We start from the raw sequence: 19916 nt of genomic DNA on the forward strand, positions 1-19916 counted from the left end.
TTTCTGGTTAATGTAGTCCACTGCAGTGGATCGTACATACAAATACATTTTTTTTTTTTAAATAGATAGAAATACAGTTGTATTTTGTGAATGTGTGAACAAAGAGATATAAAAACCAACCTGGATTACCTCAAACATTATTGTACAGGTAGTAGGGCAGTGCACTCATTCCATAATCGCAAGGTTCAATCCCCCTTCTTTTAGGCCTTCATTTAACATTTTCTCTGTTCTCAATCTCACTGTGTCTGCAGAACACTACTTGAGAGAAGGGATATAGTGTAGCTCTCAAATAATTAAAATCGAATTCTCGTTCTGTGGTAGCTCCAGTGTGTTATGCTGGGTAGGCTAAAGGAAAAGGGATTGTACAGTATAGGCCTGCCTATGACAAGGCCAAGATGTTTACCATAATAAGGAATGCAAAATGGCCTATAATGAATAGGAATGTATTGCAATGATGTTGTCTTGATGTCACTATCCATTTGATCAATACACTGTGGCCAGGCAGACATCTAACCACCTTTAATTTTCTAAAAATTCAAGTGCCTATCTGAGCCAGACAACAGCAGCAGCGCAACAATCAATAGCCAGATAAAACACCAGGTACGGTAGACTCCAGCCTCCTCCTCCTTTTAACTACATAACTGTTTTTTCAGTCCCGGTGGACTCAGACAGTCGCAGAGGTAATTTACCGAGAGCCATTTCTCAATTATCACGGGGCTGCTTTGAGATACCGTCACTGCCACGAACAAGAGCCCATTACCCCGAGATCCATTCAGCTATTTAACTCGTCTGTTGGACCTTATCTCATTATGATTGGTGTGTGTGAGTGTGTTCGGTGCGTGTGTCCATTTCAGGTGCGGTCTACAGAGAGCCAGACTCCCTGACAGCACAAATGTGGTCCTGAATACTGATACTCAGGCTGCTCAGGGACCATGCAGTAGCAGATATAGAGGGGAGCGATAGGGAAATGAGAGGGAGAGGGAAGTAAGGAGCAAGACAGAGGAGGATGGGAGAGGGAAGAAAAGTGATCGAGAGGCAGTGTAGTGACCACGACGATCCCAGTTTACAGCAGAAAGGGGAGGGACGGAGAGGAGAGATGAAGACAGCGAGCAAGAGAGAGACAGAGAGGAGAGAGAGGAGCATACAGTTTTTGATTAGCTGGACATTTGGGGCCCCTCTCTGTGATTGTCTGGTACCGCCGTCATTGAGATGAATTAGTCTGGCATTGGGAAGCAATGGCGGCAGCAGCAGACCAACACACTGCACTAAAAATACCAGAACTTACAGTGACTCAGCCTGGCAATGAAGGGTACTTAAGGAATAGTTTACCCCCAAAACGAATGTTTCCATAATACCAAAGTCTTCTGTCTAACGGAGGTATGAACACTTTGTAAAGTGAACTATTCAGATGTTTCAAAGACACAAATACACTATACCCCTTCAAATTAGTGGATTTGGCAATTTCCGCCACAACCGTTTTTCTTTTTTTTTCTTTTTTCACCTTTATTTAACCAGGTAGGCTAGTTGAGAACAAGTTCTCATTTGCAACTGCGACCTGGCCAAGATAAAGCATAGCAGTGTGAACAGACAACAACACAGAGTTACACAGGGAGTAAACAATAAACAAGTCAATAACATGGTAGAAAAAAGAGAATCTATATACAATGTGTGCAAAAGGCATGAGGAGGTAGGCAATAAATCGAATAATTACAATTTAGCAGATTAACACTGGAGTGATAAATCATCAGATGATCATGTGCAAGTAGAGATACTGGTGTGCAAAAGAGCAGAAAAGTAAATAAATAAAAGCAGTATGGGGGTGAGGTAGGTAAATTGGGTGGGCTATATACCGATGGACTATGTACAGCTGCAGCGATCGGTTAGCTGCTCAGATAGCAGATGTTTAAAGTTGTTGAGGGAGATAAAAGTCTCCAACTTCAGAGATTTTTGCAATTCGTTCCAGTAGCAGGCAGCAGAGAACTGGAAGGAAAGGCGGCCAAATGAGGTTTCAGCTTTAGGGATGATCAGTGAGATACACCTGCTGGAGCGCGTGCTACGGGTGGGTGTAGCCATCGTGACCAGTGAACTGAGATAAGGCGGCACTTTACCTAGCATAGCCTTGTAGATGACCTGGAGCCAGTGGGTCTGACGACGAACATGTAGCGAGGGCCAGCCGACTAGGGAATACAGGTCGCAGTGGTGGGTCGTATAAGGTGCTTTAGTAACAAAACGGATGGCACTGTGATAAACTGCATCCAGTTTGCTGAGTAGAGTATTGGAAGCTATTTTGTTGATGACATCGCCGAAGTCGAGGATCGGTAGGATAGTCAGTTTTACTAGGGTAAGTTTGGCGGCGTGAGTGAAGGAGGCTTTGTTGCGAAATAGAAAGCCGACTCTAGATTTGATTTTGGATTGGAGATGTTTGATATGAGTCTGGAAGGAGAGTTTGCAGTCTAGCCAGACACCTAGGTACTTATAGATGTCCACATATTCTAGGTCGGAACCGTCCAGGGTGGTGATGCTAGTCGGGCGTGCGGGTGCAGGCAGCGAACGGTTGAAAAGCATGCATTTGGTTTTACTAGCGTTTAAGAGCAGTTGGAGGCCACGGAAGGAGTGTTGTATGGCATTGAAGCTCGTTTGGAGGTTAGATAGCACAGTGTCCAAGGAAGGGCCAGAAGTATACAGAGTGGTGTCGTCTGCGTAGAGGTGGATCAGGGAATCGCCCGCAGCAAGAGCAACATCATTGATATATACAGAGAAAAGAGTCGGCCCGAGAATTGAACCCTGTGGCACCCCCATAGAGACTGCCAGAGGACCGGACAACATGCCCTCCGATTTGACACACTGAACTCTGTCTGCAAAGTAGTTGGTGAACCAGGCAAGGCAGTCATTAGAAAAACCGAGGCTACTGAGTCTACCGATAAGAATATGTTGCTGACAGGTGTGTAAAATCGAGCACACAGCCATGCAATCTCCAAAGACAAACATTGGTAGTAAAATGGCCTTACTGAAGCGCTCAGTGACTTTCAACGTGGCATCGTCATAGGACACCACCTTTCAAACAAGTCAGTTCGTCAAATTTCTGCCCTGCTAGAGCTGTCAACTGGAACAGCTGATATTGTGAAGTGGGAACATCTAGGAGCAACAACGGCTCAGTCGCAAAGTGGTAGGCCTCACAAGCTCACAAAACGGGACCGCCGAGTGCTGAAGCATGTAGTGCGTAAAAATCGTCTGTCCTCTGTTGCAACACTCACTACCGAGTTCCAAACTGCCTCTGGAATCAACCTCAGGACAAGAACTGTTCGTCGAGGGCTTCATAAAATGGGTTTCCATGACTGAGCAGCAGCACACAAGCCTAAGATCAGAATGCCCCACGCCAGGCGTCGGCTGGAGAGGTGTCAAGTTTGCTGACATTGGACTCTGGAGCAGTGGAAACGCATTCTCTGGAGTGATGAATCACACTTCACCATCTGGCAGTCCGACGGACGAATCTGGGTTTTGCAGATGCCAGGAGAACGCTACCTGCCCGAATGTATAGTGCCAACTGTAAAGTTTGGTGGAGGAGGAATAATGTTCTGGGGCTGTTTTTCATGGTTTGGGCCCTTTAGTTCCAGTAAAGGGAAATCTTAATGCAACAGCATACAATGACATTCTAGACAATTCTGTGCTTCCAACTTTGTGGCAACAGTTTGGGGAAGACCCTTTCCTGTTTCAGCATGACAATGCCCCCATGCACAAAGTGAGGTCCATACAGAAATGGTTTGTTGAGATTGGTGTGGAAGAACTTGACTGGCCTGCACAGAGCCGTGACCTCAACCCCATCCAAAATCTTTGGGATGAATTGGAACGCCGACTGCGAGCCAGGCCTAATCGCCCAACATCAGTGCCCGAACTAATGCTCTTGTGGCTGAATGGAAGCAAGTCTGTTCCAGCATCTAGTGGAAAGCCTTCCCAAGCAGCAAAGGGGGACCAACTCCATATTAATGACAATGATTTTGGAATGAGATGTCCACATACTTTTGGTCAGGTAGTGTATTTCAAGGTTACCATTCCCATTCAACACCCTGGGGCTTTTTCTAACACTTAAAACTAAATACATACATTTGGAGTGAAGGAAATCAAACAGACACTTTCCTCATTAATTTGAAGGGCATTATGTTTTTCAATCTTTATTTTTTACAAAAATCAGAGAAAATAAAACGCATCATTGTCTCGTATAATTGTCTTGTCTTTATCTGATGAGGTGAAAATAAAATGTATTTCCGAATTCAATGTTTTTCAGTTTAGGGAACTAATTTATTCAAATCTTGATGCTGTTTGTTTATCTGTCTCCAGTCTTCCCCAATATGACACACCTGGTCATGGTAGCTGCTCTGTACGGTCACCCTTCTAACCCTGACACAGAGCTCCTCTAATCAATCACATTTTGATATGTCACATGTGCCGAATACAACAGCTCTAGCTCCCTCTTCTGGAACACATGGTAGTAGCGGTGAAACACAGGGCTGGGAGCGGGGCTGGGGGTAGGGCTGGAACTGGGAGCAGGGTTGGGGGTAGGGCTGGAACTGGGAGCGGGAGCGGGGTTGGGGGGTAGGGCTGGAACTGGGAGTAGGGTTGGGGGTAGGGCTGGAACTGGGAGCAGGGTTGGGGGTAGGGCTGGAACTGGGAGCGGGAGCGGGGTTGGGGGGTAGGGCTGGAACTGGGAGTAGGGTTGGGGGTAGGGCTGGAACTGGGAGCAGGACTGGGGGTAGGGCTGGAACTGGGAGCGGGAGCAGGGCTGGGAGTAGGGCTGGAACTGGGAGCGGGAGCGGGGTTGGGGGGTAGGGCTGGAACTGGGAGTAGGGTTGGGGGTAGGGCTGGAACTGGGAGCAGGGCTGGGAGTAGGGCTGGAACTGGGAGCGGGAGCGGGAGCGGGGGGGTAGGGCTGGAACTGGGAGTAGGGTTGGGGGTAGGGCTGGATCTGGGAGCGGGAGCGGGGTTGGGGGGTAGGGCTGGAACTGGGAGTAGGGCTGGGGGTAGGGCTGGAACTGGGAGCAGGGCTGGGGGTAGGGCTGGAACTGGGAGTAGGGTTGGGGGTAGGGCTGGAACTGGGAGCGGGAGCGGGGTTGGGGGGTAGGGCTGGAACTGGGAGTAGGGTTAGGGGTAGGGCTGGAACTGGGAGCAGGGTTGGGGGTAGGGCTGGAACTGGGAGCAGGGTTGGGGGTAGGGCTGGAACTGGGAGCAGGGCTGGGGGTAGGGCTGGAACTGGGAGCAGGGTTGGGGGTAGGGCTGGAACTGGGAGCGGGAGCGGGGTTGGGGGGTAGGGCTGGAACTGGGAGCGGGAGCGGGGTTGGGGGGTAGGGCTGGAACTGGGAGTAGGGTTGGGGGTAGGGCTGGAACTGGGAGCAGGGATGGGGGTAGGGCTGGAACTGGGAGCGGGAGCGGGGTTGGGGGGTAGGGCTGGAACTGGGAGTAGGGTTGGGGGTAGGGCTGGAACTGGGAGCAGGGTTGGGGGTAGGGCTGGAACTGGGAGCAGGGTTGGGGGTAGGGCTGGAACTGGGAGCAGGGTTGGGGGTAGGGCTGGAACTGGGAGTAGGGTTGGGGGTAGGGCTGGAACTGGGAGTAGGGTTGGGGGTAGGGCTGGAACTGGGAGTGGGGTTGGGGGTAGGGCTGGAACTGGGAGTAGGGTTGGGGGTAGGGCTGGAACTGGGAGCAGGGTTGGGGGTAGGGCTGGAACTGGGAGCAGGGTTGGGGGTAGGGCTGGAACTGGGAGCAGGGTTGGGGGTAGGGCTGGAACTGGGAGTAGGGTTGGGGGTAGGGCTGGAACTGGGAGCAGGGTTGGGGGTAGGGCTGGGAGCAGGGCTGGGGGTTGGGTTAAGGGTAAGGCTGGGGAAGGGCTGAGGCTGGGGATAAGGCTGGGGGAGGGCTGGGCTGGGAGCAGGGCTGGGGGTAAGGCTGGGGTTGGGAGTAGGGCTGGGAATAAGGCTGGGGCTGGGAGCAGGGCTGGGGGTAGAGCTGGGGGTAGGGCTGGGTATAAGGCTGGGGGAAAGGCTGGGAGTAATTACTCCTTTCCCACAGTTTTCAGATTAAATAGTGAAAGGAATGTACACAACTACTGATTATAAAGCTCCCCATTACTGGCCTGCCTGTACACAAGCCTCATCGAGAGATTCATGAAGACATTTTCATCCTTATCAAAGCCATCCAATTTACTCCACATAATGAAAACCAGCAGTGGACAAATTACAGTCAGATTAGCGAGCCACAATAACTCACAGCATAGTAGGAGAGGAGAGAGTGAGGGAAATTGATAGCAGTAATAATCTTTTCAATAAAACTGTTGTTCGGAGGAGAAATGTAATTAAGCTTTATGAGTCATTCGCTCTAGCCTATAAGGAGGGATCTGGGCTGGAGGAGAATTTCATATAGTCTCTTTCATCATGTGCAAGTGCAAACGCACACACACACACACACACACACACACACACACACACACACACACACACACACACACACACACACACACACACACACACACACACACACACACACACACACACACACACACACACACACACACACACACACACACGCCAAAAAATGTACATTCACTCTTGCTCATACACAGAGACAGACACACAAAGGTCAACATTCGCATTCAATTCAAAGTAGTGAAGTTATCACTATAAGAATGGCTGAGGGGGAGAAGAGTCTCTGCAGGTATCCTAATCCATTTTCACAAAAATAGTGTAACGTTAATTACTGTAAATTGTCTTCATCGGGGTTCGCAAAGCTGAGAACATTTTGCAAAAAAGAGTCTGTGATAAGCTTGTATGGTAGGCTAATTGAATTGAGAGAAGAGAGAGAGCCGCAGGGTCAATAAACAGAACTCTCTCTCCTCCATTGATAGTGTTAAAAGATGCTAGTATTTATAAACTACCCTCACAGACCCCCTTACCGCAATTACTTCCGGGTTGATGCCCAGGTAGTTTCCGTTCCCAGAGCCCACATCAGCGAGAATGGTTTCTGGTTCGAGGGAAGACAGGAAGTGACACACGCATGGCTAGGGGGAGTGTCGAGTGATGCTGAAGGGACCAGCGATCCCCTTGTACATGTTGTGACCAATTTCCGCCTCCACACGGCAGGCGTCAGTCAGTACACACAGAGACACACAAAAACATAAATCCCATCTCCTTTACAAACCAAGGAGCTCACCGCAGTCACATGGTGTGCGGCACAACTTACGGAAGGTGAGAGAGGTCCTGGTGCCCCTCCCCTTAGGGTGAGGTTACTATGGTTAATGAGGTCAGAGGTCACTGCAGCAGGAGATTCTGGGTCACAGGCTGGCACCACGTCAAACTTCCTGGGGGTTATTAGTTGGTAGAGCATGGCACTTGTGGGTTGTGGGGTTGTGGGTTCGATTCCCACGGGGGAACAGTACTAATAAATATGAAAATGTATGCACTTACTGCAAGTCGCTCTGCATAAGAGTGTCTGCTAAATGACTAAAATGTAAATGTTTCCTGTAAAAAACACAGAAAACACACATTTTAAAGGATAGTTCACCCAAATTACAAAATGACATTGGTTTGATTACCCTGTAAGCAGTCTATGGACAAGGAATTTCTATCAGCATATTGATTGCCCTATGCACAGGGGTAATACACTCGATCACTGCTACTGTAACTTTCGTAATGCAAATCCGACCACGACGCCATCTTGCTCCTACTGTCTTATAGGCAGAAAGTCAAACAAGATGTACCAGTGACTAGAACCATTCAATGCTGGTCTGACCAATTGGAATCCACACTTCAAGAATGTTCTGATCACACGGAATATGTTCCAGTCAGCCTCAGAGAACAACATCGACCTATACGCTGACTCGGTGAGTGAGTTTATAAAGAAGTGCATTGGAGATGTTGTACCCACTGTGACAATTAAAACCTACCCTAACCAGAAACCGTGGATGGATGGCAGAATTCGCGCAAAATTGAAAGCACGAACCACTGCATTTAACCATGGAAAGAGGTCTGGGAATATGGCTGAATATAAACAATGTAGTTATTCCCTCCGCAAGGCAATCAAACAAGCGAAATGCCGGTACAGGGACAAAGTGGAGTCGCAATGCAACGGCTCAGACACAAGACGTATGTTGCGTGGTCTACAGGAAATCCCGGAATACAAAAAGAAAACCAGTCACGTCACAGACACCGACATCACGCTTCCAGACAAACTAAAAACCTTCTTTAACCGCTTTGAGGACATTACAGCTAACAAGGACTGTGCCCCCCCCCCCCCCTTTCCTTCTCCATTGCTGACGTGAGTAAAACATTTAAACGTGTTAACCCTCGCAAGGCTGCTGGCCCAGACGGCATCCCTAGCCGCGTCCTCAGAGCATGCACAGACCAGCTGGCTGGTGTGTTTACGGACATATTCAATCTCTCCCTATCCCAGTCTGCTGTCCCCACATGCTTCAAGATGGCTACCATTGTTCCTGTATCCAAGAAGGCAAAGATAACTTCTGTCATCATGAAGTGCTTCGAGAGACCAGTCAAGAATCTTATCGCCTCCACCTTACCGGCCACCATATACCCACTTCAGTTTGCATACCGCCCCAACAGGTCCACAGACAAGGTAATCGCCATCACACTGCACACTGCCCTATCCCATCTAGACAGGAGGAAAACCTATGTAAGAATGTTATTCATTCACTACAGCTCAGCATTCAACACCATAGTTCCCTCCAAGCTCATCATCAAGCTGGAGGCCCTGGGTCTCAACCCCGTCCTGTCAATTGGGTCCTGGACCTTCTGACGGGCCACCCCCAGGTGGTGAAGGTAGGAAACAACATCTCCACTTCGCTGACCCTCAACACTGGGGCTCCACAAGGGTGCGTGCTCAGCCCCCTCCTGTATTCCCTGTTCACCCACAACTGCGTGGCCATGAACGCCTCCAACTCAATAATCAAGTTTGCAGACCACACAACAGTAGTGGGCTTGATTACCAACAACAACGAGACAGCCTTCAGGGAGGAGGTGAGGACACTCGGAGTGTGGTGTCAATAAAACAACCTCAAACTCAAAGCCAACAAAACAAAGGAGATGATCGTGGACTTCAGGAAACAGCAGAGGGAGCAGCCCCCTATCCACATCGAAGGGACAGCAGTGCAGAATGTGGAACGTTTTAAGGTCCTCGGCATACACATCACAGACAAACTGAAATGGTCCATTCACACAGATAGTGTGGTGAAGAAGGCGCAACAGCGCCTCTTCAACCTCAGGAGGCTGAAGAAATATGGCTTGTCACCCAAAACCTGACAAACTTTTACAGATGCACAATCGAGAGCATCCTGTCGAGCTGTATCACAGCCTGGTACGACAACTGCACCGCCCTCAACCGCAAGTCTCTCCAGAGGGTGGTGTGGTCTGCACAATGCATCACCGGGGGCAAACTACCTGCCGTCCATGACACCTACAGCACCCGATGTCGCAGGAAGGCTAAAAAGATCATCAAGGACAACATCCACCCGAGCCACTGGCTGTTCACCCTGCTATCATCCAGAAGGTCAGGTTAGTACAGGTGCATCAAAGCTGGGACAGAGAGACTGAAAAACAGCTTCTATCTCAAGGCCATCAGACTGTTTTAAATAGCCATCACTAACTCAGAGGCTGCTGCCTACATTGAGACCAAATCACTGACCACTTTAATAAATTGATCACCAGTCACTTTAAACAATGCCACTTTAAATAATGTCACTTTAAAAATGTTTATATATGTTACATCATATGTATATACTGTATTTTATACCATCTATTGCACCTTGCCTATGCCGCTCGGCCATTGCTCATCCATATACTTTTTGTACATATTCTCATTCACCCCTTTAGATTTGTGTGTTTTAGGTAGTTGTTGGGAAATTGTTAGGTTACTTGTAAGATATTACTGCACTGTTGGAACTAGAAGCACAAGCATTTCGCTATACTCGCATTAACATCTGCTTACCATGTGTATGTGACCAATAACATTTGATCTGATTTGAAGGTATGACATCAATCCATGACTTGGTGTCCATGGCAATGTTTACACATACTAACATTTGTGGCAGAAATCCTGAAACCTTTACCCCCACTCTCTCTCCATCTCTGTGTCTCCTTCTCTCCATCTACATCTCTCTCTTAACAGTGAGTCCAAAAGTATCAGCTCTCTCTCTCTCCACAGCTCTATTTCTCCCTCCCCATCTCTCTCTGTTACTCCATTCTCATCTCCCCCCTCCATCTCTCTCGTACATGTGGGTCCATAGGTCTCTCCATCCCTCCCCATCTCTCTCTCTCTCCCTCTCCATCTCTCCCTCCCTCAGCTCTCTTTCCCCATCACCCAAATTACAAAATTACATTGGTTTCCTTACCTTGTAAGCCGTCTATGGACAAGGTCTCTCCATCCCATCGCTCTCTCTCCATCCCCCATCTCTCCCTCTCTCCATTCCTCATCACTCTCTCTCCCTCCCCATCTCTCCCACCCCCAGCTCTCTTTCCCCATCACTCTCCATCCCTCATCTCTCTCTCTATCCCTCCCCCACCTCTCTTTCTCCCCCCCTCCCCCATTGCTCTCTCTCCCTCTCCCCCCACCTCTCTCCCCCTCCCACCTCTCTCTCTCGCTCCCTTCCCCATTGCTCTTTCCCTTGCCATCTCTCTCTCTCTCACTCTCTCTCTCTCCCCCATCTCTCTCCCTCCCCATCTCTCTCTCTCCCTTCCCATCTCTCTCTTTCACCCATCTCTCTCTCCATCCCATCCCTTCGCTCTCTCTCCCTCCCCCAACTCTCCCTCTCTCCATCCCTCATCACTCTCGCTACCTCCCCATCTCTCTCTCCCTCCCTTCCCATCTCTCTCTTTCACCCATCTCTCTTTCCCTCCCCCAACTCTCTCTCTCTGTCTCCCATCTCTCCCTCCCCTATCATTCTCACTCCCTCCCCCATCTCTCTCCCTTCCCTTCCTCTGCCTCCCATCTCCCCCCCCTCCCCCATTTCAGTGGTGGCAACACCACAGGAGCGCCCTTCATGATGATGGAAATCCATCACTGTCTGCAATGAGAGAGAGCGAGAGATGGAGTGAGGGAGGGATGGTGAGAGAGAGATAGAGCTAGAGAAAGAAGAGAGAGAGAATTACAGGATATAATGGAACTTCAGACACTGCTGCACCTGTGTGCTACATAGCAGGAACAGATCACAACGTTCTACACCACTTTCTCTTCCATCAAATCACAGGCCCTATTGATATAGACATGGGAATGCACACGATCTGGGCTCTCTTCCTCCTCTCAGATCCTCCGAGGAGTATTAACCTATCAATGGAGCCGCTCGGCTGTGACCAAATCAATCCAGAACCAGACAGCTTTGTTACGCTTCAAAGCTCAACAATTAATCACACGCACGCACGCACGTGCGCGCACACACACACACACACACACACACACACACACACACACACACACACACACACACACACACACACACACACACACACACACACACACACACACACACACACACACACACACACACACACACACACACACACACACACACACACACACACACACACACACACACACACACACACACACACACCAATTGAATAGAAAAACAGCTCGATGTTTACTGATTCATTACGATTGCCTGACGACTTCCTGTTAAATTATTACTGCAGAGGAAACAAAGATATCTTCAAGTAGGCCTAATCTATCACTCTAGATAACTTAATGCACTATGTCAGAAATAATAACACAGTATAATCCTACAACTATCAGTTACAACACTCTATTTATTTCTACTGAAGAAACAAAGACCCTCAAGACCGCCTACTACTTCATTACAAAACATAGACGTTCCTCACGACACTTCATCACAAAGACATTACAAACCATATCAGTATTACAAATGATATCAGTATCACAAACGATCACTCAACACTGCCTACTTCCCCACAGCTTCAGAGACAAGGATATCTACAGTGTCTATTATATATATAACAAACCGTGACACAATGGGTAGACATTGTTATAGAAATACACTATATGGAATGTGTGAATACTGGGAAAAATGGGTTTCGTACTTGAAAATGGCCTAATTCAAAGATAATGTTACTGTAACTAATCTGATGTACGTATGATGTGTGCTGTACCTGACAGACCATTTTTCATTTTTTGTTTGTGTGTTCTTAAATAAAAAGAAAGTATTTAAAAAAAGAGAATCTAGGTATAACAGTTATTTCCCATATTGAGAAGTTCCTTATCATTCTGTTAGACACGTAGACAAGATCCCGGTGCACTCTGTCTGTCTGTAATTGATCTTGTGTTGTAAGAGAGGCTGTTGCTAATGGCACCCTTGCACTGCAGGCACAGAGGAACAGATGAGGTGTCGCATATACCCCTGTCGCATCTGAAGCAGCCGCCCTATCAGCATGTCACAGTAAAAGCTGCCCCCGCCTGTCAACCAGTCATGTACTGACAGTGTCTCCCTAGTAGCTGTGACAGGGAACAACGTCACACAAACATATGAGATATTGGGACCTCATTTTCCATTCCCCTCTTTCCTCTTTCTCCATCTGTCTTTGTATTTCTTTCATTAATTCACCATGAATGAAAATAAACAGTCTTCAAAGAGACGCACCATCAACTCGGTCTATAAGAAGGAACTCTCCACGGTAGAGTTTGTATGTGTGTGTGTCTCTGGTGGGATACTAAACATAATTGTGAGGGCCTCTCCAGCAGAGAAAGGACTTAAATATAACTAACCCTCCCATTAGACGGGAAAACCTTAATACAAAGACGTGAGCACACAAAATCACACCTCCTTATCCTCAAACCTTTCAATTAGACTGCTACAGTAGCACTCTCACAGAAACTCTGAAAAGCTTTTTCACTGCAGTGGTAGAGAGAGAGAGAGAGGAGAGAGAGAAAGAAAGAGGGGAGAGAGACCGAGACAGAGAGACCGAGACAGAGAGACCGAGACAGAGAGACCGAGACAGGGAGACCGAGACAGGGAGACCGAGACAGAGAGACCGAGACAGGGAGACCGAGACAGGGAGACCGAGACAGAGAGACCGAGACAGAGAGACCGAGACCGAGAAAGAGAGACCGAGAAAGAGAGACCGAGACAGAGAGACCGAGAGAGGGAGACCGAGACAGAGAGACCGAGACAGAGAGACCGAGACAGAGAGACCGAGACAGAGAGATCGAGACAGAGAGACCGAGACAGAGAGACCGAGAAAGAGAGACCGAGACAGAGAGACCGAGAAAGAGAGACCGAGAAAGAGAGACCGAGACAGAGAAACCGAGACAGGGAGACCGAGACAGGGAGACCGAGACAGAGAGACCGAGACAGGGAGACACCGAGACGAGACAGAGAGACCGAGACAGGGAGACCGAGACAGGGAGACCGAGACAGAGAGACCGAGACAGAGAGACCGAGACAGGGAGACCGAGACAGGGAGACCGAGACAGAGAGACCGAGACAGGGAGACCGAGACAGAGAGACCGAGAGAGGGAGACCGAGACAGAGAGACCGAGACAGAGAGACCGAGACAGGGAGACCGAGACAGGGAGACCGAGACAGGGAGACCGAGACAGAGAGACCGAGACAGGGAGACCGAGACAGGGAGACCGAGACAAGGAGACCGAGACAGAGAGACCGAGACAGGGAGACCGAGACAGGGAGACCGAGACAGGGAGACCGAGACAGGGAGACCGAGACAGAGAGACCGAGACAGAGAGACCGAGAAAGAGAGACCGAGAAAGAGAGACCGAGACAGAGAGACCGAGACAGAGAGACCGAGACAGGGAGACCGAGACAGAGAGACCGAGACAGAGAGACCGAGACAGAGAGACCGAGAAAGAGAGACCGAGACAGAGAGACCGAGAAAGAGAGACCGAGACAGAGAGACCGAGACAGGGAGACCGAGACAGGGAGACCGAGACAGGGAGACCGAGACAGAGAGACCGAGATAGAGAGACCGAGACAGGGAGACACCGAGACGAGACAGAGAGACCGAGACAGGGAGACCGAGACAGGGAGACCGAGACAGAGAGACCGAGACAGAGAGACCGAGACAGGGAGACCGAGACAGAGAGCCCGAGACAGGGAGACCGAGACAGAGAGACCGAGACAGAGAGACCGAGACAGGGAGACCGAGAAAGAGAGACCAAGACAGGGAGACCGAGACAGGGAGACCGAGACAGAGAGACCAAGACAGGGAGACCGTGACAGGGAGACCGAGACAGAGAGACCAAGACAGGGAGACACCGAGACAGGGAGACCGAGACAGAGAGACCAAGACAGGGAGAAACCGAGACAGGGAGACACCGAGACAGGGAGACAGAGAGACCAAGACAGGGAGACCGAGACAGGGAGACACCGAGACGAGACAGAGAGACCGAGACAGGGAGACCGAGACAGAGAGACCGAGACAGAGAGACCGAGACAGGGAGACCGAGACTGGGAGACCGAGACTGGGAGACACCGAGACGAGACAGAGAGACCAAGACAGGGAGAACGAGACAGGGAGACACCGAGACAGGGAGACCGAGACAGAGAGACCAAGACAGGGAGACACCGAGACGAGACAGAGAGACCAAGACAGGGAGACCGAGACAGGGAGACACCGAGACGAGACAGAGAGACCGAGACAGGGAGACCGAGACAGAGAGACCGAGACAGAGAGACCGAGACAGGGAGACCGAGACAGGGAGACCGAGACAGGGAGACCGAGACAGGGAGACACCGAGCCGAGACAGAGAGACCAAGACAGGGAGAACGAGACAGGGAGACCGAGACAGAAACAGGGTGGGCAGAAGAGAGAGGATGGGGGACTTGGAACAAACCATGTTATGGCTTCAGGCATGGCTTCAGAACGTTCTCGTGAATAAACATTTGACTATTGTAGGCTGGGCCTCTGTCTGTTTTCATTTCAACCAGTATCTTACAAATTCTGGGTTGCAGACTGATTAGTTAATAGAAGTTCAGTTTATGAACATTGAGAACATAATTCTCTTAACACTATCCTACCCTCACAGTCCCCGTTCCCCTGTCCTCATAATCTATCCTACCCTCATAGTCCCCGTTCCCCTGTCCTCATAATCTATCCTACCCTCACAGTCCCCGTTCCCCTGTCCTCATCGTCTAACCTACCCTCATAGTCCCCGTCCCCCTGTCCTCATCATCTATCCTACCCTCATAGTCCCCGTTCCCCTGTCCTCATCATCTATCCTACCCTCATAGTCCCCGTTCCCCTGTCCTCATCATCTATCCTACCCTCATAGTCCCCGTTCCCCTGTCCTCATCATCTATCCTACCCTCACAGTCCCCATTCCCCTGTCCTCATAATCTATCCTACCCTCACAGTCCCCGTTCCCCTGTCCTCATAATCTATCCTACCCTCACAGTCCCCGTTCCCCTGTCCTCATAATCTATCCTACCCTCACAGTCCCCGTTCCCCTGTCCTCATAATCTATCCTACCCTCACAGTCCCCGTCCCCCTGTCCTCATAATCTATCCTACCCTCACAGTCCCCGTTCCCCTGTCCTCATAATCTATCCTACCCTCACAGTCCCCGTTCCCCTGTCCTCATAATCTATCCTACCCTCACAGTCCCCGTTCCCCTGTCCTCATCATCTATCCTACCCTCACAGTCCCCGTCCCCCTGTCCTCATAATCTATCCTACCCTCACAGTCCCCGTCCCCCTGTCCTCATAATCTATCCTACCCTCACAGTCCCCGTCCCCCTGTCCTCATCATCTAACCTACCCTCACAGTCCCCGTCCCCCTGTCCTCATCATCTATCCTACCCTCATAGTCCCCGTTCCCCTGTCCTCATCATCTAACCTACCCTCATAGTCCTCGTTCCCCTGTCCTCATCATCTACCCTTGTCACGATCGTCTATGGGAGAGAGAGAAGACCAAGGCGCAGCGCGTGAAAAATACATCTTCTTTAATGAAGGAAAAAAACAACCACCTACAAAATGAACAAAACAAACGATCGTGAAGCTAAACTGAACTAAGTGCACACATGCAACATAGAACATACATAGACAACTACCCACACAAGCCTACTGCCTATGGCTGCCTTAAATATGGCTCCCAATCAGAGACAATGAATGACAGCTGTCTCTGATTGAGAACCAATCCAGGCAGCCATAGACATAACTAGACAACTATACTCTACTCTGCCCCATACACATACAACACCCCATAGACTAGACAAAACACACAAAAACAACCCACCCCAACTCACGCCCTGACCAACTAAATAAATAAAAGAAAAAGGAACAATAGGTCAGGAACGTGACAACCCTACCCTTATAGTCTCCGTTCCCCTGTCCTCATCATCTAACCTTACCTCATAGTCACTGTTCCCCTGTCCTCATCATCTACCCTACCCTCATAGTCCCCGTTCCCCTGTCCTCATCGTCTAACCTACCCTCATAGTCCCCGTCCCCCTGTCCTCATCATCTATCCTACCCTCATAGTCCCCGTTCCCCTGTCCTCATCATCTAACCTACCCTCAGAGTCCCCATTCCCCTGTCCTCATCATCTACCCTACCCTCACAGTCCCCGTCCCCCTGTCCTCATCATCTAACCTACCCTCATAGTCCCCGTCCCCCGTCCCTATCATCCACCCTACCCTCACAGTCCCCGTTCCCCTGTCCTCATCATCTAACCTACCCTCACAGTCCCCGTTCCCCTGTCCCAAACATCTACCCTACCCTCACTGTCCCTGTCCCCCATCCCCATTATCTACCCTAACATCACTGTCCACATCCCCCTGTCCCCATTATCTACCTTACCCTCACAGTCCCCGTCCCCCGTCCCCATCATCTATCTTACCTTCGTCCCCATCATCTACCCTACCCCCACAGTCCCCGTTCCCCTGTCCTCATCATCTACCCTACCCTCACAGTCCCCGTACCCCCATCCTCATCATCTACCCTACCCTCATCATCTACTCTACCCTCACTGTCCCCGTCCCCCTACCCTCACTGTCCCCATCCCCCCGTCCCCTGAACACACACACACACACACACACACACACACACACACACACACACACACACACACACACACACACACACACACACACACACACACACACACACACACACACACACACACACACACACACACACACACACACACACACACACACAATGTAGATGTACCATAGCCCCCAGGCTGAGGGAGAGGATGAGGTCTTCAAAGGCAGTGTGAATGTCAACATGAGGAGGAATACCTGACAACAAGAACACAAATAAACCATTGCCTCAATGGTATAACTTTAAACACCAGCACTACTAACATTAGTTATCCAAACACCAACAAGTATAACGGTTTATAAATGACCTCTGAATAACTGACATGAGGGTTGTGTTCAGTTCCCGTTCAACACACTAGTTTGATTCCACAACAGCATTGCTTCTGCCTTTATTGTCCTCCACGTTCTGACTGCAGAGCTCTGCCTCCCCTGTGTGGTTAAGGAGAGTACTACAGCTACTGGATGAGATGAGATTCCACTCACCTTGTCCAGAATGGTACTGGTTCACAGTCAGCTGGTCTGGCATGACGTCTGTGTGTCTGTGCCTCACACACTTCTCCAGCACAGGGACACACATCCTGGAGAAGACCTGGGAACACGACCACAAACATTCAGATTATATTCACTGAGAGTATATTCCAACACTGCAATCATGGTCACACAAACATATTCAGGTAACTGTTTGTTTTTGTCCACAATGTTGTTTTGTTGTAGCGAAACTAGTAACCATAATGCTTCACTCTCCTGTGCCTCAGGGCTTTCTGCAATGAAAGACAAGCAAGTTAAACAACAGCCATCAGCCAGTGATTCACACCTGCACAGCCACTGACAGTTGGTTGATTGGTTGCCTGGGGACCAGACGGTGAAGTTCTAATACACCATCTGGAACACTTTTTGCAATTTAGCAGATGTTCTTATCGAAAGCGACTTACATGAACATTTAGTGTTAAATGCCATGCTCAAGGGCACGTCAGATTTTTCACCTCGTCGGCTCGGGGACTCCAACCAGCGACCTGTCGGTTCCTGGTCTTAACTAGGCTACCAGTACCTGCCGTGTGACAGTGTTTGATTCTGGAAATAGTCCTCTACAAGCTGAAATGTTGAATAAAACTTTGCCGATTGTCCGTGGTATTGGTGCCTCGGCAGCTCTAATGACTTTTAATAACACTTCTAGCTTCGTGTGGGTTAACTTTTTTTAAATCACAGATAGGACACATGGACATTAATTTCCTTAGGCATTAATCATGGAAAAATATTTTTTATTTTATTGTGACACGGCATCAGTGAGAGTAGAATTAGAATTGGTCGACTGTGGTACTAGGATGGAGCTAATATGGCGTATTTTTTATGCAAGTTCCTTAAATATGCTGAGAATGTTCCAAAGCCAAGCAACTATCCTGCACCATTCCGGGAAGGTTGTGGGAAGGTTATGGGAAGGTTGTGGGAAGGTTGTATGCAAAATGACCATAGGACAAGCGCGCTCTCACCAAGCTTTAAGAAACATATGGTTCTCAGAACGTTATGTGCTAGCCTAGGATGCTTCTGTTCTGTCCCATCACTATCTACAGAGTAATATGGGGTACAGGATATGGACAGGTCTCCCACTGTCCACACTCATCCATGCTGTGCATTCGGGAGCAGTGGTGTGTGTATATCTCTCTCTCTCTCTTTCTCTCTTTCTCTCTTTCTCTCTTTCTCTCTCTCTCTTTCCCCCTTTCTCTCTTTCTCTCTTTCTCTCTCTCTCTTTCCCCCTTTCTCTCTTTCTCTCGTGAATTTATACAGATTCACTATTTGCATTCTCCTCCAGTTAGTGTGTGTGTCTGAGGTCCACTTGGCTCCGCGCCTCTGACAGATACATATTTCTATAAGAGGAGTCCAAAATAGAGAAAACAGGATGACCCCCAAATTCATGAGACATGGGGATGTCAACAGACCCCCACCACCATTCCATGATGAGACATGGGGATGTCAACAGACCCCCACCACCATTCCATGATGAGACATGGGGATGTCAACAAGCCCTGACCACCATTTCAGATGAGACATGGGGATGTCACATTTACATTACATTTACATTTAAGTCATTTAGCAGACGCTCTTATCCAGAGCGACTTACAAATTGGAAAGTTCATACATATTCATCCTTCAAGACCACCATTCCACGATGAGACATGGGGATGTCAACAGGCCCTGACCATCATTCCATGATGAGACATGGGGATGTCAACAGGCCCTGACCACCATTCCATGATGAGACATGGGGATGTCAACAGGCCCTGACCACCATTCCATGATGAGACATGGGGATGTCAACAGGCCCCGATCACCATTCCACGATGAGACATGGGGATGTCAACAGACCACGCCCACCATTCCAGATGAGACATGGGGATGTCAACAGGCCCTGACCACCATTCCAGATGAGACATGGGGATGTCAACAGGCCCCACCACCATTCCACGATGAGACATGGGGATGTCAACAGACCACAACCACCATTCCAGATGAGACATGGGGATGTCAACAGGCCCTGACCACCATTCCAGATGAGACATGGGGATGTCAACAGGCCCCACCACCATTCCATGATGAGACATGGGGATGTCAACAGGCCCTGACCACCATTCCAGATGAGACATGGGGATGTCAACAGGCCCCGACCACCATTCCATGATGAGACATGGGGATGTCAACAGGCCCCGACCACCATTCCATGATGAGACATGGGGATGTCAACAGGCCCCGACCACCATTCCATGATGAGACATGGGGATGTCAACAGGCCCCGACCACCATTCCAGATGAGACATGGGGATGTCAACAGGACCTGACCACCATTCCAGATGAGACATGGGG

General features: G+C 49.4%; 2 protein-coding genes across 2 annotated transcripts in view; both read right to left on the minus strand.

The window, feature by feature from the left end:
• Positions 1-604, minus strand: part of cwf19l2 (CWF19 like cell cycle control factor 2) — a 36783-nt gene extending 36179 nt beyond the window's left edge. Inside the window, exon 1 of the mRNA XM_071357859.1 lies at positions 130-604. The gene's annotated coding sequence lies outside the window, so the exon portion shown is untranslated. The remainder of the gene's footprint in view (positions 1-129) is intronic.
• A 3811-nt stretch (positions 605-4415) lies between these two features.
• LOC139548485 (cell surface glycoprotein 1-like) lies at positions 4416-18918 on the minus strand. The gene is made up of 3 exons (XM_071358183.1): positions 18892-18918; positions 17544-17649; positions 4416-6046 (listed from the first exon to the last, which is right to left on the minus strand). The coding sequence occupies exons 1-3, from the start codon at positions 18916-18918 to the stop codon at positions 4416-4418; spliced, it is 1764 nt and encodes a 587-aa protein (XP_071214284.1).
• Between the last annotated feature and the right edge of the window lie 998 nt (positions 18919-19916).

This window comes from Salvelinus alpinus, chromosome 21 (assembly GCF_045679555.1).
Source record: "Salvelinus alpinus chromosome 21, SLU_Salpinus.1, whole genome shotgun sequence".
NCBI classification, from domain to species: Eukaryota; Metazoa; Chordata; class Actinopteri; order Salmoniformes; family Salmonidae; genus Salvelinus; species Salvelinus alpinus.

What these genes read in the sequence shown, in the direction of transcription:
- LOC139548485 (XM_071358183.1), bottom strand. Translation starts at nt 18,918, where the DNA reads ATGTATCTGTCAGAGGCGCGGAGCCAA. An exon ending in TGTCAGAGGCGCGGAGCCAA is followed by an intron (nt 17,650 to 18,891) that starts GTGGACCTCAGA and finishes TCGTGTTCCCAG; the next exon opens with GTCTTCTCCAGGATGTGTGT. An exon ending in CCAGTACCATTCTGGACAAG is followed by an intron (nt 6,047 to 17,543) that starts GTGAGTGGAATC and finishes ACTGTGGGAAAG; the next exon opens with GAGTAATTACTCCCAGCCTT.